The sequence below is a fragment of the Ambystoma mexicanum genome, chromosome 2q, assembly GCF_040938575.1.
Source record: "Ambystoma mexicanum isolate Mex_15411 chromosome 2q, UKY_AmexF1_1, whole genome shotgun sequence".
Lineage (NCBI taxonomy): Eukaryota > Metazoa > Chordata > Amphibia > Caudata > Ambystomatidae > Ambystoma > Ambystoma mexicanum.
The window spans coordinates 444810763-444837287 of NC_090924.1; the positions used below are offsets into that span (position 1 = coordinate 444810763).

The 26525-nt window shown below is 45.7% G+C and overlaps 1 protein-coding gene across 1 annotated transcript in view; it reads right to left on the bottom strand.

The window, feature by feature from the left end:
- SUV39H1 (SUV39H1 histone lysine methyltransferase) overlaps positions 1-25981 on the bottom strand; it is a 154344-nt gene extending 128363 nt beyond the window's left edge. The window contains exon 1 of the mRNA XM_069647522.1: positions 25824-25981. Coding sequence (XP_069503623.1) covers positions 25824-25842 — 19 coding nt within the window. The 5' untranslated portion in view covers positions 25843-25981. The remainder of the gene's footprint in view (positions 1-25823) is intronic.
- Between the last annotated feature and the right edge of the window lie 544 nt (positions 25982-26525).

Sequence of the window (26525 nt, forward strand, 5' to 3'; positions counted from 1 at the left end):
AATCCTGCAGCAGCCTCTTCTGTCACAACCACCCAGGATCTTTGCTAGTCCCTGGCTGCACACTTCACCACAAAAACCCAAGACATCCTTTCCACCCTCTCTTCTACATCACTGCATACCCCAACACCAGAGCCTCCTTTGGCCCCCCCCCTCCACTTACCCTCTCTTCCCTCACCCATCACACCCGATGAGGTCAACAGAAGTCCGATCTATGAAGGCTTCATCCAAAGAGGTGGATCCCTACCCCTAAAAAACCACTAAAGACAATATGGACTTCCTCACCCCAGTCTTGGCCGAGCTTTGCAGCATCTCCTTTTCCACTGGTGTTTTCCCAACTGCCCTTAGGCCTCCCCTTTGCACACTCAGCTCAAAAAAATCCTCTGCCGACCCCTCCATTCTGACAAACTACCACCCTAGCTCCATCACTCCTTTCCTGGGCAAATTCCAGGAGGTGTTGGCCATCTCTCAGCTGACCCTCCACACTGAATCTATTGGTTGCTTCCATGACCATCAGTCTGGCATTAGAGCATCCAGAGGCATGGAAACTGCTCTTCTGAAAACCCGTGAAGACGTGCTCTGAAATCTTGACACTAACACTCCTGCTGTCCTCGTTCTCCTTGACCTCTCCACCGTTAACCACAATATCCTGATCGCACGTCTCTGACACCCTGGGACTCACAGGTCAGGCTCTGGCATGGTTAACCTCCTTTCTCTCCGACCGCCCATCCCAGGCAGAAATCAGTGTTTCTCTCGACTATAGCTCTATCAACATATGGCATCCCCCTGGTTCTTCCAGGTCTATATGGCTGCCTTGGCACGTGCGATTGCCACTTTCACCTCTAACATCCAGTGTTATGAGGATGACATGCAACTATCTTTCAGGCTACCCTCAGCCACCTCCTCCTCTTCATCTCATATCTGAATGTCTGTCCGCTAATCAGTCATGGTGTTCTGCAAACGACCTCTGCCTCAACCCCAGTAAGACTAAGATCGTTCACATTGGGACCCTTGCTCCCACTTTCGCTGTGGCCGGCCTCCCTTGGCTCTGCACCCGCACCCACCTGCGAGGCAAGAAACCTTGGGGTCATTTTTGACCGTCTCCTCCGCCTCTCACATTCTGGGCATCTCCAAAAAGTCTATCAGCTCCACCTTCTCAGAGGTACTTTACCTTTCCTCACTTTTCCCCAGCTGCTCACTGTCTGAGCCCTGGTTCTCTCTAGGCTGGACTATTGCAACAGCCTCTTCCTCAACCTCCCTCCTGCCCTGAGCCCTCTGCAACTCATCCAGAACAGAACTGAGATTTATCCTTGGCCTCAAGCCTAAGGACCACATCTCCTTGCCGCTGAAATCCCGCCACTGGATCCCTGTGGCTGCAAGGATCAAGTTCAAGACCCTCTGCATTGTTCACCAGGCTTCCTGGGGCCTGGGACGTACCTACCTGCAACGCAGCTTTCCTAAATGTCCCTCGCGAGCCCTCTGCTCATCTACCTCCAACGAGTGAGCCAGTTCTGAAATCAGAGATTTGGAGGGAGATCCTTACCAGGTGCTTCCCTCTGCAATAGCCTCCCTGCCGCCCTCCGTCTTGAGCCTGATCTTAAGTTCCAGAAACTCCTCAAAACCTTCCTCTTCCTAATCTTTCCCCCTGCCCTGCTAACCTAGTTCTTGGCTCTCTCCCTCCTCTTCCTACAGCTTGCTGACTGGCCGCCTGGTGTACCTCGGAGTCTCACCAGTCGCGGGCATCCACGTCAGTCCTCTTTCGCACTTGCCTCAGGGCCCTACACCCCACCCACACTCCATGCACCTGTGAAATAACCCAAGAGATTGGCTCTCTCTGCACTTACCCCAGTCTCCAATGATCGGGTGTACTTGTAGCCCCCCCCCCCCCCAATCCCTGTGACCATTATGCACTCGCCTAATCTTTGCGCACTGTGCCTGAAGAGCACCTATCTGTTCTCCATTGTATGCACCCTCAATTGTACTGGTAAAATTGCAGAATCACTGTCAGGCCTATTTGCTGTATCTCAAACTGTTAAAAGTATTTTACACACTTACTCTGCCTGTGCAGACCATTATTGTGTCAGAATTTCAAACAAGGGCTCTGAGTGACAGTTCTCCCCCGCCCCCGCCCTTTCACACCCTCCTTGAGCGCTTTGAAACACTTGCCTGTGTATAGGCACTATATAAATGAATACCATACCAAACCAAGGTGTTTGGTGATGGCTTTCAAAGCAGTTGGGTTTCAGGGAGGAGCATGCACAGGAGTGGTGCCAGAACTCATTAGTAACGTGGAGGGTATATTTTGGCTGTACTGCGAACTTCTACCATTCCAAGGAGTCCTAGCCTTCATGTGTAAGGGCACAGTGGGCTTTCAAGTCAGTGTTCCTTAGAGGGGAGAGACACTCGTCTAATTACTTTTATGGTGCCAGTGTACGAAGACGGTGCAATGTCCCAAATCTGCTTGCGTGAAGCGTCTAGTGTTGCAACTCGTAGGATGTGGAAAAACAAGTAAGCAGAGAAAGCTTCAACAAAGAACCGTGACCATGATTTACTAACATTACTGTTTTAAGTGGAAGTTGTGTGGTGTAAGTTTTAATCAACATATGGCTCCCGAATATAGTTTTCACTGCTCTCATGGGATAATCCACATAGCACACTTGTATTTTGACATAACATAGAAAAGTAAATCCAAATGAAATATGTAAGCACCCTTCAGCTGTAAAATGCTGGAAGAAATGATGCTATATAATGCTTTGGTGGTGGTACGTTTTCAAGTGAAAGAGCCCAAAACTGTTCACACTTGCTCCATCCATCCATCCATCCATCCATCCATCCATCCATCCATCCATCTCCTTTCCTTGAACACAGTTTCACTTTCACACCCACACAAGGAACTGTTGGGTAGGACTTAAGCATGGACAGCGTTATTCATTGTTGGGGAACATTATGCGAGTTACGCTTTTATCAAATCCCACTGACAAAGCATTTCATCATTCTGAGGTGAATAATATGAAAGGCACATGTGTTGCTCAGCAGTAGTGATGTTCTAGACTTTTTACAACACCTAAAAGACACTGATGTAAGTACTTCTGTATATTATGAAATGGAGTAGACCATGTATTCAGCACAGTTTCAACTTTCCAATTTTCAATGTCGACAGTAGTTTCCTCTTGCTCCATATCCCCTTATGGTCATAAATTTGACTAACCCACAATTTGTTACAACAACCACTCATACTATATTTAAGGTGAGATATGTAAAACTGTTACGGAGAATTTACATTTCTGTGCTAATTCCCTTCAACCTTAGAGACCACCAGCTCTTTTGATGGACTTTAGTATTTTAATTTTAATAGTGGAGTGAGTGAGCCCTTTTTCTGACTCATTCATGTGTTTTGATCTGATTTGGAGTTCAATTTCCGTAGTATGACAAACTCCATAGGTATCTACTTTTTGTATGGCGACACAGCACCTTCAGTGCAGCGTCACAAATACTTTAGATTTCTCTGAAGGTTTAAATACCTTTTCTTGGGTGAACTACAGTTCCCAAGAATAGTAAAGTGAAATTGAGTTTACTTACCTTTTCTCTTTGTAGGTCCAGCACACACCATCTAACGTGGAGGGCTGGTGGGTTACTTAACAGCCCCTTTTCCTACTTATTCATGTAGCATCTCTTTTTTTATGTTACCCTCACAACTTTTAACGGCTTGTGGCAGTGGTTTAAATTTTCCTACCATTGTGCTTTTCTACCGCAGGCTGAATGGTCAGCTGCAGCCCATGGATGGACCATTTGTCAAAAAGGCCCTGGTCTTTTTATTGCCATTTCTTGCGTGAGGTCTTTCTAGGGTTTTACTCTGCACGCAATATCAGAAAGCGAGGGAGGTGCCCAAAACTCCTTCCTTAGTCTCCTTGGTAACCTGAACGCACCCAGTCTTGATTGCTGGCTGTCCCTATAGGACAGCCAGCCTGCTCTGCGAGTGCAAGCTAGGCTGTGCATGAATGGGAGAAACCTGCATAAAAAGGCGTGGCTTCTTGAATTGAAGATAGTCGCCCACTGGAAGAAACATCCGACAAAGGAATTGTGAAGAGAAGCTTGCTGCATCCTCCTGGACCGTTGAACTGCCCGGTGAAGCCCTGCTGCTGTGCTGAAACTGCTTTTCCTAATCGACAAGAGAAGGTCTGGAAAGGACAACTTCTGCCCTTGGGTTGGTGAGACCAACTAACCACAAGACGAACTTTGCTGGAAGACCTTCCCCCAAATGGCTGTACTGCTGGAACCGAGTGCCAAGGGTCAAGAAATGCATAGTCGAGTGCATCGTCTTTAAGCCATACAGGAGCTCCAGGAAGATCCTGGAGGACTCTCCCGAAGCAGGACGACCCAAGCTCGAGTCACCTCACCAGACTGCTGGACTTCGAGCAAAGGAAGCCCATCCGGTCTCCAAGATCTGCGTTAGTGCCAATTGCCGGTAGCTGAAACCGCGAAGTAACGCTAAACTGAAGAGAGCCCATAGCTGCCGCCGACCTCCAAACTGCTGTGCAGGAGTCCTCCAGATGTCCTCCCTCTTGTCCCCATGACTGAGGCCCAGGAACCCAGGATCTGCAAGTCTGAAACCATAGAAGCCAGCTGGATCCTCTTCTAACCTAAGTACTGTTCTGACTCGGGTACTTATTCCTTTGTCTGTAGCTTGCTCGTCTCAGTTGAGATTTGCAGTAGCTGCCTTTTTAGAGTTATTTTAGCTCTAGCTTTTCACAAGTGTAAACACTTGTGTCCCAACAGTGCTTTTCCCAACAGTGCTTTTCTGCAACAAACTAACTTTGTGCAAGACTTTTTGCTTTCTAAGAAGTGCCTCTGCTCCATAGACTTTGCTCCAAATTGACTTTGGCTCTTGTGGCTCCCTGCAGACTCTTCTGTCCCATTGAGTATTTCTAACTGTCCCTCATAGGTGATATATTGTTTTTTAACTAAGATTGCTGGTAAACATTATCTAGACTTCATTAGAAGATTTGAAAGTGCTCACATTCTGCGAGAACCTGTTAACCTTTTTCCTTCCTTTAACCTTTCCACCAACCTCAGAATTTACCAAGCACAAAAGATTATAATTCCAATAATGCCCTAGTTAGTGAAGTCACCTCTCGGTGTAGGAAGAGTACAAAGCTTCTCTAACGAATATCTACTTGCTTATCTTGATTGTGAGAACGCGTTATGAAGTGCATTTTTATTGTTACACATTGCCCTTTTTAAAGAATGCTCATCTAAGCCTAACCGTTTATTTTATTAGAAAAACTTTGAGTGCAAGTGTTACTTGAATACTTTTATTTGTGGAGTTCGATGCTACAGCTTTACAGATCACGTTTAACCCTCTTGAGATAAGTCTGGATGCTCAGTCACACTACCAATTTGTGTAGTACAGACCTATAGCAATAGGTAGGTTACCTAATGCCAAGAGAACAAGACTGATGTTATCTCCCTGAGGGTCACTGTATACAATCTTGCCTACCAAACACCAAAATAACAGTCATGAGAATGACATTGAACTACATTGTTAAGAAATTGAAGACAAAAAAAGTTGTAAGCATGCAATCAAAGGGCCTCATTCAGTTTCGGCGGTCCGGTATATAAAGTTCTCGTTTTTATGAATACGAGCACTTTACCAGATAGGCTGACTAACTCCTAATGTCCATCTAAAAGCTGGATGTTAGCAGGTGCCCTAGCACCAAAAAATGCTGTCATTACCGGCCCTTAAGAGTCAGGATAAAAGGCTATATGGTATTGTTAAAACTATTGCAGGATGTACATTGCATTGTCCTATGTGAACAACTTAAACTGCCATAAGATACAACGTACCTATGGCATGTGTCAAGTATGTGTGTAATTTAATTGACAGCATTCTTCAAGTGCTCATGTGATTTTCATGAAGTAATTTACCATACTGTATGGTCAAAGTGACTAAATTGCCTGTATATTTACAACATTTCATGTACACATAGTAAACTGTGTTTTAAGGACTTCTTACAGATGACATGAGTAATCTGTGCCACATTTGTGCAGAGGCTACTTCGATAGTTGCTGGACAGAATGATGGGGTGCAAAATTGGGTAATACATATGATTTTCAGTGTTTTGTTTTCATTTCTAACTGTTATTTAAATGATAGGCTAAGTCACAAGTAATCTTATGAGAACATTTTATGAAACAATATTCATTGGTCTCACCTAAGTGCAGCAATGATGGTTCATAAGCAAGAATGAAAGATTCATACAATTAAAAAAACCTTTTCAATACAGTGCATCCCCATTGGTTGGGTAGAACTAATGTGATATTATTGGGGTGTAGATGCTGCTTGGATGAATTCCCTTCGAGGGACGAGGTCGTTGGTGAAAGACTACGGTATGCAGATAGTTGTGAGGGGTCAGAAATGAGGACAGAAAGATGCAATATTTTCAACAACATATATCCTTATTAATGAAAAGGGGTTCGATAAAAGCCTTTCTGTCCCCAACCTAAAAAGAGGTTCCTTCCTAGGAAAATAAAACTAAAAAAAGGTAAGTCTGTATCGCCAGAATGATGCAAACTGTCCTTATGTCCAAAATGTATTTGATCATCAAAAAAAAATAAAAAAAAAAAGTAATGTAATTCTGTTGATTTAGCAAAAAGTTTGTGAAAAAGCAAATATAAAAATTAAACTAAATCCTTAAATCCAGTAGGGGGTTCCCATCGCCTTGATTCTTTCAGATAGAATAGCAACAGTGTCCTTTTGATCCAATGATTCCTTAAGAGGGACGGAAATGGCTCCCTCACACAACACTTTCTTCAGGATGGCAAAATGTCTTTTGGAAATATATCATAAGGATGCCCAAAGTGTCTTTCACACAATAATTTATGTTAATCCCCTGGTATACTGATTAGCGATCAGGTTGGCTTCTCAGATTCTACCTCTGTGCCGTGAACGAGTGTGTGCGCGATCTCAGCGTCCTCGATGGACTTTTCACTCCACCAGCTCCCAGTCACGCCTCCACCTCGGACTCTAACCGGTCTGAGGTCTCCTTGCCTCAGTTTCTCACTTCAGCCTTTTCTCATGTTGCCTTCACTCGCCAGTTCGTGTATGTGCTTGGAGGCTGCGTTTCCCGGTCTGGTTCAGCTTTCCTTGCACAGCCAATTCAAATCTCCCGGGCTTTTCTCCCGGACAGGATTTATCTTGCGTAGCTATGCTTTCCCCGGCACAGCGTCAAACATCTCTATATGGTCAGAGTACTCAGCATTACTCGGACAGTCTTCTTCACAGTAGTGTATTCATTCTTCTCACATGGATATAAGGTTTCTACACCACAGTAACCCACATACATTTCTTTGGACGGAGGTTTTTGGTGGTGGGTTGTGGGTGAGTAACTTATGGAGTTCATCTTTGAAATGGGAGTTCTTCTCCCCAGGGTGTGGGGGTCTCTTAGGGTGACGTTCCGCTTGCCTCTACCACTAAGGTGGGTATCTCATAGCAGCCTCACCTCCCTAGCCTCACAGGGAAAGGCTCCCCACTGTGGAGAAGTGACTGAATTCCGCGATCCGGCACATTGCATATATGTATATACAATGTATTGAACACCAAGGCTGCAATTATTTACTATTTACAGAGAACTAAGTGGAAATTATTCTGTGTAAAACTGTTAGTGTTTTGATATGATGCCCTGGCATTAACATACATAGTTGGTAATGTGTTATTTTTCCTTCATTTCAATTAATGTTCTTTAACCATTCATAAACACAGTATTTTAATAACTATTGCCATATGTAGTGATGTTGACCGCATTTAAAGTTGCTTGAATCCTAAAATACTGTTAATATTTTGTTTAGATTGCGTGTGATACCTGCAACCTATGGTTCCACTTGGCCTGTACTAACCAAGAACAAAGACCAGCTGCTGACTGTTCAACATCTGTGCTACAGATGCCAAAGAAGTGCCAACCCCTAGGTTATGTGAAAGCCTCTTTGCCATCATGGGTGCCTCTGTATGTGACTGGGTTTAAAGGGATTGTATGATTCACATGCCTTTTCTCGACTGCCGGTACTCAGAAGCATTGACATTAATGTGGATTTTCTGCATTTGGTTTTTGTGAGAAGAAGCACTTTCAAAATGAGCTGCTCCAACTTGGTCCTCAATTTACAGACTATATACTTGTCATGTGTAAGAGAAAAATACAGAAAGTGAATGCTAGTCATGGTCGTCATGTACATAATAAGTATTTGTAAAATTGTAATGAAGTGGGTTTGGTTACTTCATGTAAATTTATTCCAGCTTCTTAGTTACAGTTTCACATAAGACATAGGACAACACTGGCTTCCATCACCCTGGCAGGCCAGCTGTAACTGCCACCACACAGAACTCTCACTCAGAACATTCATCATTCACTCATCAACATTCCATGTGACATCACAAGCTACATCACATCAGACAGGCACAACACACCTCCCTCCTTCCAAAACTTATGTACACGTGACACCACCCACAGACGAACACTTCCACAGCAAATCCCCACCATCAGAACATCACACCATAACGAACTACATTCCCTGAACCCATCGCAAAATCACCAATTCTCCCTCTGTCAGTTCCTGCCACAGACAGACAACTGGGCTCTCACCCCAGGACCAAACCCGCCCAGACACTGGGCTACTTCACCTATGTTCCGACACCACCACAACTTCTTTGCCACCTACCATCCACCCCCGCCTCAATTAACGCGGGTCTCCAGGCTGCCACCCTGGAACTCCAGCAGGCCTCTAGACTGCCACTGCACAGTCGGGCCTCAGAGCCCCCTGAAAGCCAACCACAACCTCACACCAGTAAGAAACTCACATAGTGGAAACACATCACTCAATTCACACACCCATCGATTCGACAAACCAAGCGCAGACCACGTTGTACAAACCTACCAAACACATTGAGAATGGTGGCCACACACTCCCAATGCCAGCAACAAATTCTGGCAAAACTAAACGTTCCAATCCGCTCAGACGATATCCTCACCCAAGTCCGAACATTGAACCGATAGTGTAAACCAAGGTCCACACTCAACATCACAAGGGACATAAACAATTGTCTCATCACCTTAGGACACCAGCACACCACATTCCAATGGATCATTGCCAGGCGTCCCCAGCCATGCACCCCCTTGCCTCCAGCTACAAACCTTCCCCCAGTGATGAGAAGGGTAACACAAACCCTAGAGGAGGCACTACCTCCCCTTAGAACAACCACCTTGCTGTTCAACCTTCAGCAGAATCAGAGAAACTCCCTAAGCAGACAGAGAGCCCAGAGGAGCAGGGTAGCAAAGGAGCGAGCCCAGAGGAGCAGGGCAGCGAGGCAGAGGAGTGTAGCAGGGGAGCCCAGAGGATCAGGGCAGCAAGGAGCGCTGGAATCAGAAGCCGGATGAAATGGCAACAGGAACAGCATTCAAATTGTGGCTCAAGGCAAAAAAGGTGCTGGGAGAACTCTTAATGCAAGCGACTGAGCTCCTGCAGGCAGCTGCTTAAATACAGCCCTGGCCTGTACTGAGGCAGGCTAATTGGCAGCACCCAGAGCAGCACACCTGAAGGCAATCTGCCTCCTCCCACTCTGGTCCTGAGAAGGTGGAAGCAGCACTGATCACTCGGGCTTCTGGGGATTGTGGTTCCAATACTGATGAATGGGAATAGCCAGGAATTGATAACTGTAGCAAGGTGCATTAAAGTACCAAAGTCGTGCAAATGGAAATTAAGGACCAAAGTGTGAAGAGGGGTTGTTTAAGAGTATTATGAAGATAAATGAGTTCCAAATAGTCCATGATGGTTGCCAATGTGTGCGCCAGTGGCACAGGCATGACAAAAACACCTTAACCTACACTTGTATGAGCCTAAAAGTCCATAGCCAAGGCATTTATAGGCTGTAAAGAAAACCTAAGAGTCCATAGCCTTAGAAAAAGTAGTTTCCAACCCTACCAGTCCACGTTCCTTTCCAGCAACCTTAAACGCTGCAAATCCTCAAAAATGGTAATACTATCATACACATGCACCAACACGCACATTCATACCCTGTGCCTCCAGATGGGGAGCACGTGCAAGTGGATCTAGGTCACCTGGCCTAAGCCCCGCCCACCTGGTGCCTTCCTGTTTGTTGTTCTTTTTCACCACTTAGCAAGCACCACCCACCTTCTTAGCCCTGCCTCTTCCTTCCTGCTCCTAACGCGTCTCTCGCCCAGGCGTCCTAAGCGAAGGGCAGATGAAGAAAAGGGGAATTCCTTATTGGACCTGTTCGGACCAGGAGGACCCAGGGCCCGACCCCCTGCTCAGACAGCAGGTAGGCATATACCAACATGTGTTCCTTCCTCTGGTCACCCCCGTGATGTTCCCTTGTGCCCCCCCATTCTAACACACAGGGGTTGCCTGTTTTGCTTGATTCTTCTACCCTGCTCCCCCCTCACCCCACTCAAGGCTACTTCTGCAGGAGTCTGTCCCGATACATCCTGGTTTCACCATCACCGTCTTGTGGACAATGCTGGATTTGACTTTTATGGACTTCATTCATTCATGGTGCATCACCCTTTCTCAACTCTCATGCATGCTGAAGTTCTTTTGCATCTTGTACTCTTGGTGGCCCTGAATCATGCTGTTCCCATCTTCATCTTGTATCCTGGCTTGCAACATTATGTTACTACTGACTTCTGCAACTATATTCACTCCACTCTTGACTGCTAACTCTGTTCTCTCCTCCTTTCCCCTTTTCCTATCTTCTCCCCTTACTTTCTTCTATGCACTTACTCTATCAGAATTGTCCCTGGACCTAGTATGATAGCAACCTCATCTGTCTCCGCCTCCCTCCCCTTACTGTTTTTTTTCCTCCCCACCTTCAGCACTATCTGAAATGTCGTCAGGCCTAATATGATAGTTTCTGGTTTTGTTCCTCCCCTACCTTTCTGCACCCCTCTCCCTCACCTCTTGTTTTTTTTCTGGCTCTACCAGAAATGTCGCCAGGCCTAGTACGGTAGTTGCCCGTCTGTTTCCATTTCCTTCCCACTCTCCCCCTCCCATCCTTATCTAGGTTTTAGCTCTTGCACTATCTGAAATGTCATCAGGCCGAGTACAATAGTTAATTTCACATCCTTACTGTTCATGGCCTGTAAGAATGTCATTGTTTTTTCCCCTTGTTCCCTCCCTTGCCTTGAAGAGCTTTGAAACACATTGTGTATAGGCGCTATATCATAGTGCGAATAAGCTCTGTGTATACAAGTCCATTTGTGCACGGCACACCTAGACCTGCAAATCCTCAAATGGGTTAAACTAAATGCAGCAAACCATGACTTCCACTCTCCCATACCCATTAAAGTACTCGCAAAATCCATTGCCCTCATGCACTACAAACAGCACGTTCGTGCATCACGCATATCCAGAACACTATCCCGTATATTAGAAGATGACTCAACCAACATCACAATATATAGCCAACTACTGGCCGCTCCAGGAACAAGAAATATAACACTCGCCATTACCATGAACATTGCCATGACCAGTACCGAAACGTGCACAACAATAAATTAGACCATTGTCTCAATCACTTTAAAGGATATGGATGGCACTCCTCTGTCCTGAATAACGACATGCTTCCTCGTTTCTTATCCGTTTAAAAGGAAAAACATTCAGAGGCAGAGGAGTTTGCTTCTAGTAGTGAAGCTGTTCCACCTTGTGCTCTGCACACACTTATGGCATCCTCCTGCGCCCTTACTTCTCCTTGACAGTAGAACATGTCCCCAACCACTTGAACAACACTCCTCGGCACTGCCTCCATTGTTCTCAACCTTATTAAAGACAGCTGGATCCTGTCTGCACTCCACGTCTGCCGCTTACAGCTTAGTTCCTCTTTGGAACACGTCCCTTTTTCTCCCTTTTTTAATTTCCATTGCACGCACACGTATCATGCAGCACGTCATGACGGCATTAGGTCCTTATGACCTTACACAGTGGCTGACTGAGAACCAGTGGCAAAAGGCTGCGCTTTTCAACCAGTAACGAACCCCGCATTAAAAGAACATCGCCGGACCAACATTCCATTCCTTCGCCATCTCCTTCATCACGGAAACTGACGTCACCATTTCGCTGCAGACTGTAGCACTGTGAAGGGCTCTGCTTTCAACCGTCAATCCAGGCCCCATATGTGGGTAGTCAAGCGCTGCACTGGCGCATATCACAGCAGGGCATCCCAAATTACTACTTGTTACTGCAGGGCCCCTCTTTCAGAAGGACACAGCACAGCCGCTGACCAGCATCTGCTTCCCCAGATGGGTAAAATTCCCAATTACGGGGCCATCCTTCCCGATAACGACGGCAATACCGAACCCTCTCTTGCCCCCGTTTCCGCTCATCAGTGGGGCGCACACATGGCCTTCCACTCTGGCCCTGCTCCCTCAGGAAAAAAAAAAAAAAAAACCCACATGTCAGGGCTTTAAAAGTCAAGTTGTACCTCTCCCTCACGACCCCCTGGGGCTCAGCTCACCCACCAACTTATGAGCACTCATCCCACCAACAATGGGGCTTTCTCCCTCCAGCTCCCCCTGAGTGATGGGACACAGTTTCTGGGGGCAGTGTTCTTCTCCAGCAGCTTGTCCTTCCTACACCCCCTGCAGCAGGGTCCTCAGTCCTTCAGCTTGTGGCTCGTAGGTTCCCTCTATCCAAGACCGACTCGTCACCAATGTAACGGAGTGGGTTCCAGGCTGATCTGGGATTACTTCATGTAAGTTTATTCCAGCTTCTTAGTTACAGTTTCACATATAAGACATACAGGACAATAGCTAGGACAACACCGGCTCCCATCGCCCAGGCAGGCCAGCTGTAACTGCCATTCATCATTCACTCATCAACATTCCACATATGACATCAGCTACATCAGACAAGCACTACACAACAGAAATCTTTTTATTTGTAAAATAAAGTTGAGTTCATGTTGTGTCTTGTTTGGGATGGAGTATGTACATCCTTGACATTACCTGCAGGCAATGGCATAAATTATTAGCCTTTTAAGATTCGTTTCCTGCAAATTGCACTTCAGCACTGTACTTTTAGAATATGGTACTTGCAGTCGGAGTCCATAGGCCTAATTTACAAAAAGAAAAACACTATATAAGCGCTAACAACTTTGCGCAAGAAAGATCATTGCGTGGACAAAAAGAATAGCGTGGGGAGCAGATTCATAGATTCAATAGCGCAAAGAAACATGTAGCGCAAAGAACGTGCTGCACCCGGAAAGCCAACAACATGCCTCCACGGCTAGCAAAAATTTGCTATGTCAAACAACTTTTGCGCCAGACCCAACCCATGTTAAAAAGTAAACAACGATTATTTACAAACCATCACCATTACATCCACTCCTCTCTTGCGACTCGCATGTCCTCGTCCCAGTACCCCGATGAAACCACACCCCAAATTCCTAACTCAAAGCAGCATCCCCTGGAAAAACATTGCCCAGTTCCTCCAACTCAAAGCAGCACCCGCTAATCTGCCCCAGTCCTCCTCCCACTGCCCCAACCCAAGGCAACAACTGCTAGTACGCACTCTGGCTAGTCCAATGTGGAGCACCAACCTACCTAAACTCCTCTGGCATGCCTCCATAATGAAGCACACGTGCCAGATGTCTTCCTTCAACACGAACACCAGTGAGTACTGCTATTGAGTCCAGGACAGTAGCCTCTTCCATGGCTTCCGGTAGCTGCACATCAACAGGACAGACACCGTTCTGTTTCAGCAGCTACATTTTGCCCACTCGATGTACATGTGACTAGGTGTGGGACGGTATTAGTTTTATGGCGGTACGATAACCTTCTTGCCAAAGGACGGTATATCATGGTTATCGTAGTATAGCAGGTGGAGTAACTAATCTTAACAAATATTTTCTAAAAGGTCATAAATTGTCGGATTTATCATCACAAACAAACCCAGGCACCCTGGGCCACAACGGGGCTTTTCAACATACGAAATGCCACCCCTTGCTTCCACCAAACACCACAAACATGTGGGGGGGGGGGGGGGGGGGTGGAGCCCTACTGCGACTGGCAAAGCAAACTTAATAGCCTTTCTTAAGTGGTCATTTAGGCGTTAAGCTCCCCCACTTGGTGAAGATGAACATGTTGCCATCTTGATAATCTGCATGCCACAGATCAATGGAGGCTGATATATGTTACAGCCTTTAGTTTACTTGCGGGCCAAAAGATATCCAGTAATCCCAGACACGTTACCCTTTGAAATGGCAGCAGGGAATACCCGCAGAGTAGAGTGAATTTTGCGGTGTGACTTATATGTAAATTCAATGATAGAACCAGGGAAATCTCCCATTGTCATAGGTTTAGAAAACATTATCCATAATAAATAAACCCCAAAGCCGCCAACCCAAAGTAAATCCTTTCCCTTCTTGGCACTGTATTTATTCTTCCTATTGCTAACATATTGATTTTGTGTCAGGCACGTGTGGTTTACGGAATGGCATTAAAAACTGCTCCAACTGAAACTACTTGTACCAAGAGTTTTTTTTTTTTACATTGCCTTTTTGAATTTGAAGTTCTTTAACTTACCATTAAGTCAATGCTTTTTAGTTAACTTCTGAATACGCAGGCAGGATTTTCCAGCCGTAGCAAGGTAGCATTTTGAAACTTGTCTACACATTTAGCTGATCCTAAAGGAATCTAAGGCAGCTGCAGAATTGGTCTTTCAGGGCGCTCAATCGTTGATCGCCTTGAATGAAAAATGCACATTTTGAGCAATGAGCTTGCTGCTCAGTCACAGATCATCGCTTTGAAAATTGGCCTAGACTTGAAATTTTTTGGAACCACATTGCATGGGCATCATGACCCCTCGCTGCGACAAAAAAAAAAAAATGTGTTTCGACGACTCTTTATCCCATTAAAAGGAGAAAAGTCACTCATGTGCGGTCTGAAAGCACATGTCATTGAGTTTCTTTTGTCAAAATGTCATAACCAACACACACAGAAAGGTTGCATAGTGATCTAATCACTATAGCTTGTTTACCATCTGCCTGGTATATTATGAAGGTCTGGTGTCGGAGTCACCACTGACCATGTAATCCCAAAGGGACAGCGTTCAGTGGGCGTTGTTGATTTCTTTCTTGATTCTTGCAATACATGTTTATTTACCGTCTTAAAGAGGCAAAACACACCCCTTTGAAAATTACAAAGTTAAAATAAATATCGGCACAAATATGGCCTAGACCACCACCTCACGAGAGCCCCAACATTACCGTTTTCCCCAGGTCTGAGTGCATTAGGACCCTTGTGATGCGAGTTCAGAGGGAGGAATGCCTTCATGGGTGGGGTCACAAATTGAGACTAGACCCAAGAAATATTTCACCCCCATTACTCTGGATACTTCAAATTGAATGTAGAATCTGTCCTGCCTGCTTGAGTTCAGTGCCATATGCAGAAGGCAAGTAGGTGAAGGCTCAAGCGAAGCAACAACTCTAGTGCTAATGTGCAAATCTACACAGAGGACAGGGGCTAGGGGTGGAGGCAGTTTATTTGCTAGCAGAAAGCACTGATAGGCCCAGTGTTCCCAGCAGGGTCGGACTGAGGCATAAAATTTTATCCGGCACCAACATAAAAGTGGCCTACAGTTGCAAATGGGAATTCACTCCTTTTGGAACACTGTTTGAATAGTACCCAAGGGGAGATTTATGATAAAAATGTGATGCAAATTGTACATTTAAAAGAATATTTATTCAGTAACAGTGGTCAAAACTATTAGCCGCATAGTGAAGTCACTCAAACTGGCCCACTTTGGCCAAAAAAGTGCCCCACTTTGACCTAAAAACTGGCCCACACAAGCATTTTGCGTTTTTGCTTCGGCCATGGGCCTATTGCCCGAAAGGCCAGTCCATGCCTGGTCTACAGAGCTAAAGTTGTTGGTGGACATGCATCAGAAGGGCATCCAGTTCATTCCCCCTTTGAATTCTGGGATGTGTAGTTCCCCACCTATCAAATTGGTGGGAAAACTACGAATCCCAGAATTCTAAGCTAAAACAAACAGAACTGGATGGCTATCTGATCCATGACCATGAGAAACTAAGTTCCTTTAATCTAAGCCTTGGGGAGAGTAATTTAATATGCATGAATTCACTGGCTGTCTTTTTTTTTTACAATTTGCACAGCCAGAGCAAGAGCTGTTCCAATGTGTGTTTGCTCAGTGCAGTAGGACCTTAACTCACTGAACTAATGGCACATGATGCAATACATTTCTGCTCCTGCTGGCTTAGTGGTTGCTAAACAAAGTGCTCCTGGCTCCACTGTTTTGCAAGTCACTGAATGTTTTATTACATTTGTTTACATACGAACAAAAGGAAAAATAAAATTATCACTTTCAGTTCAGGCCTTCAGCTCACCCTCACGATGTCCCTGTGGTCTTGCCAATTGCAAATTGAAAAATCGGGACAATGATCATAGAAGATCTGACCAGTAGCACGAAGCAGCATGACTGAAAATGTTTAAAATCTGTATGCTGCCTTTAAAAAAAATAATGCCTGAAACAATAACTTTGTTCTAGTTTGCCCATGAAATCCATGTCTGGCGGAGTCTATGAACTGGAGTCTCAGGTATGCGTATAAAGGCAGTCAGCTCATCGTTACCAGCTTTGCATGGCGAACACAAAGTTTCAGGTACTGGGCAGCTTTCAACACAACTTGCACAAAGTCGGCCATCTTTGACCCGACTCTACTGGTCACAGAGAAAGAGCCGTCACAGCAGCAATGCTGAATTTACTAATGTGGCCTCACTTTCCCAATGCTCTTGTCTGCCAAACAAGGCCCCCTTGGCAGACGGCACATCCAACAGTGCAAGACCAAGGCTGCGCAGCACTTGCTTACTGCAGCGTTTCCAAATCAGATTGAAAAGCACACTTAACGGTATAAACAATGACGCTTGTTGTTCAATTAAGCTGTTCACAGTATCTTTAACGCTATACTGTTACATCCCTAGATGTGACCAAGTAATGTGGTATGAGATTTGTATAGCGCCTTTGTGCCATTGGTATAGCTTCAAAGCGCTGTAGGTACATGCCCTTGGAAGACCCAAGCCTGAGGTATCCGAGATTGGTCCCAGTGATTTTCAATGCATGTGTGCATTTTAGCCCATAAGGAGGTAGGTGGGGTGGCCGAGTCCATGCTAGCAACCCAAGTAGAACAGGCTTGTGGGTGGGTGATGTCGGAGAGTATGTGAGTCAAGGAGACTGATTATGTGTCCTGCAAGACCAAAGATTTTATCGCTGTACTTTGCATATCACTTCTGCCACTAGAATGCAGCTATCACCCGCTACCACATCGCACATGTCTGCGGGTGGGTGGCCGTACCTTAGGAGGGAAACGGCCATCTACCATTGAGTGCACAAGTGATTAATGCAGCCCACTGATCCACAGTGAGGCCACATCCCTCTTCCAACACCCAAAATGCAAAATGGCCATACCAGTGCATGAAGTGTGGGCACATCTACATTGGCTAGCAAGTGCCAAAGGAACACAAACATCAGTGAACCAACGTACAATGAACTCGAATATCGCAAATGGACAGAGGTGAATGAGCTGTCACCAAATACAACAAACCTGTGTAACATGTGGCAAGAAACATGAACAAGTTAGTGCCCATCCCCAATGAGAGACCCATAGTGTCAGGAAAGCAGCCCTTCTGACAATGTCTTTGGGAGTTGAGGATCATTACCTGCACTCTATGTGGGCATCAAAAGTGTTCAACAAACTGCACCAATATGCCTCATATTTTCCCAGAAGCAGGCTCGGATTGGCCTATTGGGCATTAGGCCCATGGCCGAACCAAAAACACAAAATGCTTGTGCGGCCCAGTTCGTTTTGGTGAAAGTGGGCACCTTTATGGGCAAATTCACTCTGCGGCTAGTAGTTTTGAACAGTGTTACTGAAACAATCAAAAAAAAAAAAAAAACTTACCCTTGGTTACTATTCATTCTTTTTGTGATACTGTTTGAATAGCCATTTGCAACTGTGGGCCACTTTCATTAGTGCCCGAGACAATTTATGGTCCAGTCTGACCCTGCCCAGAAACACTGAGGTTGTGGAAAGTCGAGACTTGTTCTTTGAAGCACTGTAGTAGTGTTGGTATTTTTTTTGTCCTGGCACGAGGAGAGTACACAAGGGCAAGGGTCTGTTGTCTAAATCTGTCATGCAGCCTGGAAATCTGTCGTCCAGGTGGCCAGGACACGGCCATCGCTATTGGGTCCAGTTCTTGGGGGTAGACCAATGCAGGAGGATCACCTGGATGAGGGTTCTTCGAGGAGTGGAAGTGGGACACCGAAGGTTGAGACAGTATCCCCTTCCTTATGACACCTTTTCCCCATACTGCCCAGTAGGAAATTTAGAAACTCAAACCCGCCCCCCCCCCCGAAATGTCCAACACAAACACTCTCACAGCTTGAACGACAATGGACTAATACCAAAGCCATTTACCTGACATGTCCCAACACAAGGGTCAGGCAGAGTACAGCAATTACCAACAACCATTGCCCGTAGGAATAAAAGACACAGCAAAAGATCACACTGAGCAAGGCCGAAAGCACAAGAAAGCAGCCATTGCAGGACGGTAGTTAAAAAAGGAGGAAAAAGGCAGCGAGACCAGAGAGGATCTCTAGGAGGGAGTTGCCCATGCCCTTTTCAACCCAGACCTACAAAGCCTCCGAGGAACACCGGAAATCGCACTTGGCAGATGGTGTAATGGATGTCAGCATTGCATGGCACCCGCCTGCACTGATAGTCCGGGTGGGGAGACGTGGTTACCATTGTACCACCAGCCTTGACTCCAGCGGCAATGGAACCGCCATGGAGTTCAGCACAACCGGTGAGTCGGAAGAACCCAATAGTCGACCGGACTGGGGTAGGCTCAAGGTAGCAGTGGCAACCTTAAGAAGATGAATAGACAAGGTCTTTTGTGAAAAAAAACTTGGTATCCGTTAGGCAAGAATTGATGTAGTAACCCTGTAGGAGACTCTTTGAAACCAGGGAGAGATGTTCCTGTTGCACTAAAAGGCCCAAATTCGCTGTAAATAACCATAAAGGGACCGAACGAACAGAACACACAGGTAGCGTCCTCTTGCCTTCGCTCTCCCCAAACTCAATGGACAAAGTCCAATTCTGGAACTGGCTACCTAGAGTACTTGATAAAGCCTCCCGGGATTGGAGGACTATCCGGAAAGGACCTGGAACTTTGCAGAATGGATAGGCCATCTGTTCCAGACACCATTCTGTAAAATCTCTAAAAGGTAATTCCTACTAAATACAGTGACCATGACAGGTAGTACTGTCCCGGCAGAAACCATGGCAGAACAAAGGAACAAAGACTGTGCTGAACATTGTGAGAAGCTAAACTGCAAGTACCAAGAGCCCATAGAGAAGGCCGGTATATGGTGTTAAGGTGGTGGTCATACAAGGGGCAAGCCAAATCCCTTGTACAAGAGAAAGTCCTTGAGACATTGCAAAAGTTTTGATACTGTAAAACGGGTTTTTGCGCCCAGCTGAGGGGAACACCCTGCGAACTGTGATGGTATGAATCCCACACTTGCCGTAGACTAACAGTGATCCAGCGAGACAAGATCGCCCTTCAGAAGTCTAATTAAAGATTGGCAAGTGCTTGGAAGGTCTGAGCCCGGATGAGGGGGACGTGACATAACCGAAAGGGGTTGTTTAAAAATACATTTAGACTTTTTGAATATTACAACTGTGCGAAGCCTGACGGGGGTAAGACCCAAACTTGGGCAATGATAATGAGGTGTTATTTATATAGCGCCTTAATCCAAAGCGGGTTAAGTGAAGAACCTAAGGGGTCTAAAAGGACTTTTTGTCCAAATATTCTGGCAAATGGCAACCCGATGGATGGATGCCAAGGGAAAGCTAGGGGAAGGGAACCCCTGCTTTATGAAGGAGATTGTGATCGACAGGCAGAAGTAACCCCAATGAGGGATAGCAAGAGTAAAGTTGTGAAAAAGCTAAGTGAGCAACATTGTGATGGCAAGTATGAAACGGACTGCCATGGCATTCACCAACCCACAGCGTCTGCCCACAAGTATAGGGGGCACTAGAACGGGGAAAAGGAAAACCTGAGGGAGGGGGGTGGCACTAGTGCAGAGGAGTGGCTGTATACCTCCACAGGAGAACCCGCCCCCTTCCTCCTATATGTTGGATCATGAGACCATGCCGTGTTTGACACCAGCCTTTGTGACAATACTTCAGCGTGTGTTCATTGTCTGGCCTGGAGTCAAGACTAAAACAGTCAAGGTCAGCCATCTATTCTGGAAATTAGCGAATGTGCAGATGGTGAACCTTGCCTTGTTAAGGTGCAAAGAAAGACCACCAAGAGTACTAAATTGAATTCATTTCGAGCTTCTAAAAACCTGCAAAATGGACCAAATCTTGGTCTCCTTGAGCCAAGAGAGTTCGAACTTGGGAGTCCCAGGCACAATAGTGAGTGCCCTCACTCCCTTGCATTCTCAAAGACAAGGATACTTTTGCAAGGCCAAGTACAAAGACAATCTTCATGGCAGGAGTCATGGGTGATGAGATGCTGGACGAATTGGGTGGGGAGGTAGTCCCCATCTCCTTGCACCTGGGTCTGAGCTTACATGCTGCTAAGTGAACCAAATTTTCCAGACGTGGCACAACCATGCCAAACAATTATAGTAGTCCATATAACAAACGACCTTGTAGTTTGAAGCCCAATGAAACTATCTAATGTTTCTGAAGATTAGATGTTTTAGAGGTAGGCATATGTTGTCCACCTGATAGTGGACAGCCAATTGCAATCCTAGCTCCTATAGAAAGTATACTTGGATGTTCCACATAGCAAATCCCTACCCTTGATTGGTTTTTCATTATTGCCACATAGTTTTACGTCACCTCTGGTGTATAAAACTCATTTTGTGAAAAGATCGCCGAGAGAGACTCAGCGTCCGTCCGTTGTAAACTCCCTGTTTTAGATAATTGTTAATAAAACAGCACTTTGCCATCTTCCAGAGTTGGTTCGGTTATTTGGACTCAAGATTATTCTGCATGATCCCATCCATTACATATGCACGTTCCTAAGGGTCCGAAGCTCGCGAGGGAGAAAAAAGAGAAGAGCAATAGAAGTATTTGGATGACAAAGGAGGGCACGCAGCAACAGTTGCACACCATGTTCCTGGAAGCAGATACAGTGATAAAAATGATATATTACTCCTCTCAGAAGCCATCCCATCCTTTTTTCAAGGGGATACCAAATATAACAGCTGATAAAGGGTTAGAATGTTTGGTATCCCCTTGATGTTGAGGGGTAACATTTAACAAAGCACTGCTTGAACTATCCGTTGCATTGGGGAGGGGAGTACATCATAAACCTGCACTGCGACTGCTTCTGGAAGCCATCCCATCCTTATTTTGAAGGGCATACGAAATATAATGGGCAATGTAGTGTAATAATATTTGGTTATCACCTTGATTTTGAAGAGTAACATTTAACAAATCACTGCTTGAACTATCCCTTGCATCTGGATGGTGATTACACGGTTTGTCTACACTATGACTCCTTTATGAACTCCCATTCTTTTTTTCTGGGGATACCAAATATAACAGCTGATTTAGTGCTGTAATATTTGGCATCCCCTTCTTTTTGAAGGTTGACAAAGCACTGCTTGAACTATCCCTTGTATTGGGAATGGGAGTACATAATAGGCCTACACAGCGATTCCTTTTGGAAGCCATCCCATCTTTTTTTTTTCAAGGTGATACCAAATATAACAGCCAATATAGCCTTGTAATATTTGGTATCCCCTTGTTTTTGATGGTTAGCTTTTTACAAAACACTGCTTAAACTATCCCTTGTATTATGGAGGGGAGTACATCATAAGTCTACACCGTGCGCTGATATATCGTTGTAGTATTTGATATTCCCTTCATTTTGAGGCCTATTGTGTAATATAAGATCACTTGATTTGACACCAAATTAGAAAGGGGTGTAGAGTATGTGTTTGTATTGTATTGTCCTTCTTGGAGTCCTCCCATCCATGTTTGTTGGGATACCAGATACAATAGCTGATATAGTGTTGGAATATTTGGTATCCCCTTAATTTTGAGGGTTAACATTTAACAAAACACTGCTTGAACTATCCCTTGAATTGGTGAGGGAAGTACATAATTTCTGTGCACTGTGACTCTGGGCCAGTCCAAGGGGTCCTCTGGGCACCAACACACAATTAATGTGGCTGGGATCACCCTGATGGCCCTGGTCACACGACAAGACCGCAGATGCCATGCGCTCCCAGACGAGCAGCTACTCTGCGATCACACAGAGGGCGAGTGGCCTGGAGGCACCCAGGTTACACATGCTGGTCTGGGGGCACCCAGACTAGCAGGCACGCAGGCCTGTGATCACACAGGGGTAGGTCTGCAGGACCAACACAATGAGACACAGAGACAGAGTGCCATTACATTTAGTCTACCGCTGTTGTATTGCACGTTCGTGCGGAGGCTCGTTTTCCCAGTCTAAGAGGTTGTCATGACACATCCTTAGAGGGGCAATACATTTTCTTGAAAGGGAAACATCACAAATACTCCCACTGGGCTGTACTTGTCCCCACTGAGCAGCAGAGCACTTGCACTGTATAGCTCTCAGAATGACAACACACTCGAACTTAACAGAACTCACACTGAGCAGCATCTAGAGGCAGCACGCACACTGAGAGGCACTCACAAGCAGCACTACAATGGAAATCACTCACATTAAGCAACATCGACAAACAATAGACCCACTGGGATGTACTCTCACCACTTAGCAGCAGAAAACTCACACCGAGTAGCTATAAGAGACAGAAGTCATACTGAGCAGTTCCCAGAGACAGCACTCACACTAAACAGCACACCCAATTAGCAGCAATAAAACTGAACATAATCACTCCCACTGAAAAGCACTACATAGGAAAGTTTGCGCAGCAACACAAAGCAACAACTTCACTGACCGGCATTCACAAAGGGTAAGGGTTAGACAACTTTAAGAGCAGCACTCAGTAAATACTCACGCAGGCACCCCAAAGGAGGGCAGAGAAGTACTAATACACAGAGCAGCACAATCAGTCCCTCTGAGATAGGACTCAGAAGGAACATCACTCGGAAAACCCTGCACTCACCCAAGCACTATGAACGCAATGAGAAGCACTCAGCCCCTGGATCCACCTCTCACGCATAACAGCAGCTTCTGCAACGCAATACTTATTGGAAAGAGACGCCCTCCCCATCCCATCTTTTTTCCCAAAACAAAGTGCTTTATTGTCCACATGCATGTTTATGGCTGCACACCCAGCAGTGGGAGTGTAATTGGGGTGAGTAATGTTTCCTTCAGGGTGGGGAAAATAAAACCTCAATCATACAATTCATACTCAAAATGTCGCTATGAGATATATATATATATGTCAGTCGGGTTTGTGTGATTTATCTGCATTTCATGTCAAACCCTGTAAAATGAAATATTTGTATGTGTTTTACGTGCCTGCCACGATGACTGCACCGCTAGGCCACACCCTCTACAGTAAACCCATCTATCGGGTCAATTTCCCTAAGGAGGTAATTTTCAATTTCCAGGCATATTTTGTGTACCCATTTCCATCACTGTTGGCAGCTGTGATTTATTAAGCTACAAATAACCATATAACCAACTAAGTTTCATTCAACTCAATGCATTTCAGCTGACTGATCAAGTTACAGTGCCATACGGGAGGCTGAGGGGCATGCTGCCACCCCAAAGGGTCTTTTGAGAGCCTAACTGGGACTTTCGTCAGTGGGTCACCTCTCCTGTTGGGCACCTCAATGAGGGTGCCCAACGGGAAAGGTGACCCGCTGGCAGGACAATGTGTGCCGAGTAATTCCTTCTAAGCGCGGTAAATGTCCTGGCAGGAGGACACCTTACGCTTTCAGAAACCTCTGCCAGGACAATGTCCCAAGGAGCTCTAGGGCAGCAGCAGAGGGAATCGCAAGTTGCCATGTGTCAACAGAGCATTTCAATGCGAGCCATTAGGCACTAGCATGGACCTTTGTCCCTTTAGAAATGTGCATGGGAGGGAGTGATCAGGTGTGAGAAGGTTGCATAATGCTGCATGCTTTATGAAATAATGACTATGCCTTTACCCAAGGGGGATTTGTTAGGCTCAGATTAATCTGCATGATGCTATTGTGACTTTGCATGCAGGAAGGAAGAATAAAACTAAATCCCTCCTCTTATTGCTCAACATATTTCTATAATGATGTACAGTGTGTAAAGTTAATAATGAAAGGATAGCTTCTTATGTAATGTGCTTTGCTTCCAAGGCATTGCTTTAAAAAAAAGTATTATTTAAGCACACAAAATGCAAAGGGAAACCTTAATATCTATATAAACTAAACCTGTGACGATGTGCCCAGTTGCTTAAATTGTCCACATTCCGGTTTCACCATTTAACCAAAATGTGCGATCCTGGGCAGATCATGTAATCAGACTGTCTTATCTGCAGCTCTGTAAGTGATTCACTTCAAAGCGTATGTGTTAATATACTACGCTTTTTTAAGCCTGGCTTGCTCCAAATAGAACAGTGCAATTTTGGTATTTTGCACCACAACAATATTTGACACTTGACTTAATTTTGACAACTTATTTTAAAGTCACTTCCATGGTGCCTCCAAGTATTAACGACTGATGATGCTCCTTGCGATGTGCTTTCTGTGAAGTAATGCGTTGGTGCAATCCATATGCAAATTCAGAGATATGCATGTATTTTGCCCCACAGCGCATGGACAGAGCTCCAACAGATGAGTTCCCTGCATCTGTAATGATTCTGCAGTTTTGTTTGTGTTAAAATACCATATGCCACTAATTATGTACCAAAAAGGTATATTGGGGCAGGGGTGGGCGGTTTGTGGGCGCGAATTAAACAACCTGGAATTGCGTGCACTGCATTTGAGGGGCAAGTAGCGGGAGTGTCGTCGTGGCTGTCCCCCCACACGCTCTTCCAATGCTGGATACTCTAGACAATATGCAACTCCTGCGTTGCGTTATGCCCCTACTTTGGTCTGCGATCCACGTAGACAGGAGATACCGGATCGGTATGAAATACCAAATATTACAGACCACCACGCGTGCAGCGATACCTCGGCCCTAGAATAAATAGCCTTTAAAGTCGCCTCATTTTGGTCGTGCAGAAGAGGGGGGGGGGGGGCGGGAACACTAGGATTTTTTTTTTTAAAATCGCTGTTCTGCAGCTCAGCTTGCTGCCATGACATGGCAACAGATAACTGGGGGCTACCTTGCCCGCCCTAGTTATAGCCAAAACTGACCTGAGGGCAAGGCAAGGTAGCATCAAAGGCCCTTTCTCTCTGCATCCGTCCGGATGGGAGCTGGGGGGCTTTGGTGTGGGGTGTCAGGGGCAGGGACCACATGCTGTCACCTGCCCCCTCTCCTCCCTGGAGCCCAGAAGTCTGGGTCTCCATTGTTTTGGGGGCTTGGTCGCCCGCCCTAGCACCCACATGCAAAGCGGAGCAGCACCGGACCCACAACAACCCCACCTTTCAGCTTATGCGGGAGGGCCCATGTTTACATCCCACTACTGACTTGCAAAAGCATCACTAAATAATACCATTCGTTGGGGGCGGCGGGGACCCAGCCGGCAACACAAAATACACTATAATTACAGGAACGCAATTTTCCCCAAACACAAAATGCCTTCCCTCGAATCTACCATTACGCTGTGCGAATATACTTTAAATGTCCGTGGAATACACCATGATGCTACCCTCACCTTTTAAATTTTCCGCCATCTTCCAAGAAGCGCCAAATTGAAAAAAAAAAGTTTTTTTTCGTTCTCCCTTGCAAGCTTGCGCGATAACTTGTCACCAGAACGAGCGCGCGGTTGTGGAGAACGCTCATGGGATTGGATCAGGCTACGGTGACGAATAAGAGCGACGGCCAACAGGGTGACAAGAAAATCAAAGGGGGGTGGGAGAACTGTAAAATGAACTGTTCCGAGTTGAAGGAAAGGAGAAACGACCAATCGTAGGACGCGAACCGGGAGACGATCGGATTGAATCGGCAAAATTGACTTGCGGGTAAATCCTCCAATGAAAGACGGAGAACAGAGTTCACGGCGGGCGGAGCTTTGAATGGAAGAGCGGTAGAACGAAAGCTCAACTGGGGTAGCGAGTGGGAACATAGAAAAGGGACTACGGCTCCTACATACCCCGTGATTGCGAACTAATGTACAGGAATGTTTTGAGAGGTGATACATTTGTGCTCCCACATGCGGTAAGGAGGAACTTTATGAATTTAGTTATTTACGTTGTGGCATGTCTGCCCTGAAAAAACGTATTCGGCAGGAATGGCCATGGCCAACGTGGATAGGGAATTTTTGTTCTGTTAGAATTGTAAGTGAAGAAATGACACGACACGACAAGGTCTGCCAGGAGTCAAACCACAACACTTGCAACAAAGGTGTTGGGCGCTC